At 37.3% G+C, this 4,606-nt stretch overlaps 1 protein-coding gene across 1 annotated transcript in view; it reads left to right on the top strand.

Moving 5' to 3' along the window:
- Positions 1-823: 823 nt before the first annotated feature.
- Positions 824-4,606, top strand: part of si:ch211-218o21.4 (actin-associated protein FAM107A) — an 11,993-nt gene continuing 8,210 nt past the window's right edge. The window contains exons 1-3 of the mRNA XM_035667160.1: positions 824-910; positions 1,578-1,879; positions 3,361-3,463. Coding sequence (XP_035523053.1) covers positions 1,765-1,879; positions 3,361-3,463 — 218 coding nt within the window. The 5' untranslated portion in view covers positions 824-910; positions 1,578-1,764. The remainder of the gene's footprint in view (positions 911-1,577; positions 1,880-3,360; positions 3,464-4,606) is intronic.

The following is a 4,606-nucleotide window of genomic DNA, read 5'->3' as shown; positions in this document are numbered from 1 at the left end:
ACAATTATCTGTATCTGTTCAACTTTTTAAAATTAACTTAAAATAGACATTCAATACGTGAACTTCCAAAAAATTTATTCAAAACATTTCATTATAAAATGTGCACTTATACTGTATACTTCATATAATTAAATTATTATAAATAATAATAATTATACAAGAAATATAAACACAAAAAAATTTTGGGGTCTGTCTTACACTGACTTACTGTGGAGTCTTACAGTTGGAGTAAATTTGAAATGTCTACAGAATTGAGCTTCAGAGCAGTGTTTTTAATCAGAAGAACGAAAGAACTAGCCTATTTATAGAACACATACAAGAAAGTTAAAAAAATTGTAGCCTCCAACTCCATACATACTTATTCAGCTGTTTTCACTGGCTTTATATAGCACTTATCATGGCTAGGAAAGTGACCTGTATATGTTAAATTGATACACTGATAAAATTAATACCCAACTGGAGTTACAAATGACAGACAATAAAATGATGAAAAACATGAATATGTACAGATTGTACATGACTGTATATGTGTTTGTTAAATGGAATAAATGAGGTGAACTGGTTGTAACAGTGTCTTGGAAAACTTTGCAGTTAGTATTATTTGATAGTAAAGTAACATTTTATATTGCAGAAATGAGAATCCCAGCAGCAGTGTGTCCGTGGTGTCATGACTGTTGTATATAAACAGAAACAGTTGAAAGCACAGTCATCAGTACTACAGTGCATCAAGTCCTACTTGTCGAACAGTGTCTCCCTGTTGACTGTGAACATGAGGGGCCGGACAGTAAGCAAATGCCACATTCAGGGCTCTCAAGTAACACTGCTCTCAATAGTATCGCTGTCCGTCAGCTCCACACGATGGCCAATGTTCTCAGACAGCAGCCTCTCAAGAAGGACCGGTACAGCACAGGTAGGGCCTGTATGCACTTTCTTTCTTTAGATTTAAATGCATGATGGGAAGTATACAGAACTACATGCAGCTGCTACTGTCTCTGATTGTCACATTGTTCCACTGTGGAGTGACCTTAAATTTCAACATGCTCTTAAGACACATGATTGAATGATTAGGATGAGAAATATAGTCTGCTTATTGTAATTTGTCATTTTTGTAACATTAAATTTAGTTTTTTATGTGCTATGTTTATATATATATAAAAATAGTTCTCCATGTCAAAAATTACTGTAATTGTCACTTTTAAGTAAAAAATAGAGCAAATTTAGGGTTGGTTGTAAATTGATGTAACTGCTAGTGTGTGTACATCTGTGTTTTTTTTTTTCTTAATACTTGTGATGCCACATGCTTTTCATCAGTTTTTACATTTTCTAGCTCTGTAATCGTACACCATTTCTTTTCTCCTGCCTCTTCTAGCTCAGTGAGCTCGATGGTAGATTTGGCATTGAATCTCTGTCACTGTAGCATTGCTTATCTGCTGTGTGATGAGTCATTTACATATACGCCTGCTCACTCGAATGATAAATTATACATATCTACGTAAGATATCTGTTTCCACGCTGCTGTGTCTCTGTCTGCTCTGCTTTCTGATTTCAATCTCTCTTCATCACCCTTTGCCCCCCAGCAGCTACCCAGCATGCAGCAGGAGCTGGGGCTCCACACCAGGTCCTCAGGTGCTGCCCTCCATCAAGTCTGCACTGTGAACTACTTCTGCCGCCCTGTTCTTTTGTCTCCCCTGACAATCAAACCGTCCCATCCCGGGTCCAAGCTTCTTACTCTAACTGAATACACCTCACGCCTCACTGGCCACCATGTCCTTCAATGGTTCATCTCCTCACAACAATAATCACATGCATACAGAGATCCAGCTGGCCTCCAGAAGCAGGATGAACAATAGTCATCTGCAGAGCAACAATCACAGAAGAGGTCAGTGAAACTTGGACAACACAGTCCTTGCAAAATGGCCATCTGAGGTAGCTTATGACATAATATCTGTAGCCCCTTCCCACAGATGGGATTAGAGATATATTATTTGTTGAGCAGCTCATATTTCAATCAGTTCCTTCAGGATTTCTTTTTATTGGGATCGTTGCGGCCTAAAATGCCTGATTTCATTTTCTAAAAATTGCTTTGCATGTTGGAAGAGTGACAGTTGTCCACCTTGCCATGCCCCAGAAAAAAACAAAATAGGGAAAGTGTTTTCAAACATTTATTTTAGTATCCTAAACCTAAGAGCGAGATGAGAAGATCAGTATCAATCTATTGTCTGTGCTGTAAGTGCTGAAATCAACATGTGGATACCTGGAAGCCTGTACATGAACAGAAATGTATTACTGGGTCATGGTTTGTGGTTTTAGAATGAGTTAGGCACTGGATATGTTTCCTGACACACAACAATGTATCCACTACTTTGTGCAGTGTGTCCGGCTATAGTGTACACTGCCAGATACACTCAGTGAGCACAATGCTGCCGAACCTGGCAACCTCACTCCGATGTTTAGGAAGCTGTACAACGTTTTATCTTTTAACTGGCTATTGTTCACCAAGAAATAGTGATATGTGTATGTGTTAATTAGTGAGTTTTAGAGGTGTTTAGCTTTGGGCTAAGCTAGACATGCTTTGACTCCATACTCAGTGCACAGACACGAGGTTGATACTGATTGTCTTATGACACTCAGAAATAAAGCAAATTTAAGAATGTTTTTTTTTTTTTTTAAGATGGAATTGTCACAGTATCATCATAATGTCCCATCCTTAGCAGCCAAGGTAACAGCAATGCAAACATTATTCAGTGAGGAAAGTAACTGACTCCTTCCCGCCCCTTGTATGCTGTACTCCAATCACAGTTGCGCAAGCTTCAATGAGAACCTCGGTCAACTTTCTCCTTTCCTAGATATGCTATGTGCTATGTTGAAAAGACAACCACATTTTGAAGATGGTTAAAAGTCACATGTAGTTGAATTTAAATTAGTTAGCAATGTTAGCTAAATTCTAGCCAACTCACAAGATAATCCACGGCTGAACATAGCAGACTCCATGGAAAGTGACGCGCAATGTCTTGTTATTTTCAGGTGTTTATACACTTATGAAAACATAGCTATGAATATTATATTCCATTTCTGATAATAAATCCTCCTAAATGTTACACACTGGACCTTTAAGATGCGACTATATGACACTTATCTTTTAACTATCTTCAAAATGTGGTTGTCTTTTTAACATAGATTAGCCTAGCACATAGCATATGTACAGTAAAAGAGAAAGTTGACCGACGTTCTGACTGAAGCTCACTCAACTGTTATTAGACCACAGAGCATCATATATCAATATATATATATATCAATCAATATATCTGTATTTATTCAATGTTGTTTTGATGTGTGTTTTTGACATGATTTTCCTGTCAGATAATGGAGTCAAAGCTGAAGCCTCCTCAGGTCAGTCAAACCCCATTAAGGCTTCCAGGACTCACAACGAGCTTCACAAAGAACTGCTCCTGGCCCACAAGAAGTAGGTACCATAGAGGAGCAACAGAACGCTCAGATCCTTTCTAAAACATGACTGGTAGAACACTGATGTGATAACCACAAACAAGCATTATTCTATTGTAATATGAGGAGAAAAACAAGGGGCCATTAAACTATCTTAACTCAGTTTTTTGTAGGGATTTATGTGCTTTTGTGTCAGTCATCAAAATGCATCTCATGCTTCAATCCTCAGTCATTCTTCTCTGAAGCAGGTGTCATTAAGTATACATGAGAGTCTCTTTCTCTCTCTGACAAACCTGGAATCATACACCTTCTCTCCATGCTGCTGCAGGCCTTTAGGCCACTGGTAGCATGAAGCAGTGTAAAGTGATATGTTCATAGGAGGACTGACCTGGCTCCACAACCACCTGATAGCACACATTGTAGCAGTGAAAGCAATGGATCTTGTTGTTGTTGCCTGTTAATCTGACCTCACAGTTCAACATTGGAGCCAGAAAAACTTTTTAGCAAAACTTAAACACTAATCTATTTTAGCATCTCAAGTTTGTAATGATCCTAATATAATTTTGCCATTAGTATTTTGGTTCCTGGTTTGTCAATTATCATGCAGACAATGCAGTATCTGAGACTACAACTAATACAATATATATCTGCAAAACAAATTTTATGAGAAAAAAAGATTTTTCACAGTATTTTACATTAAACATGTAAATTTACAGGCTATTTTTGTAATGTTATTAATATGTCCATATATTTCAAAAATACCCCCAAAAAATCTGTAAAATAAACAATAAACTCCTGTAAACATTTTTATGATTTTTTTTTTTACAGTATGCATTTCACCACGGCACCATTTTCAAAAATTGGTTTAAAACATTGAGAGTATATAATTAGTGGAGCTTCCAGCTCTGTGAAGTGAAGCCATCGCAGAAGTGTCTTAAACCTGCATTCTTTGGCCAGCAGGGGGCAGCTCAATGGGCAGCAAAAAAGTCAGTTAGAACTGAGTCTTATAGAGAAATTAGTCTACTTCTGACTTGATTTATTAACTCAGTAAACAGTTTCCTAATGAGTTTACGGTCTCAATCTCTAGTTTTAGTCTTCTTCTATACAGCATGATGTTCATTTAGGAAATGATGGTCCCATTTAGAGTAAAATAGACGACAAA

This window comes from Morone saxatilis, unplaced genomic scaffold (assembly GCF_004916995.1).
Source record: "Morone saxatilis isolate NCDOM2014 unplaced genomic scaffold, NCSU_SB_2.0 Contig20, whole genome shotgun sequence".
NCBI lineage: Eukaryota > Metazoa > Chordata > Actinopteri > Moronidae > Morone > Morone saxatilis.
Note: the sequence above shows the minus strand (reverse complement) of the source record. Positions and strands in the feature narration are given on the sequence as shown.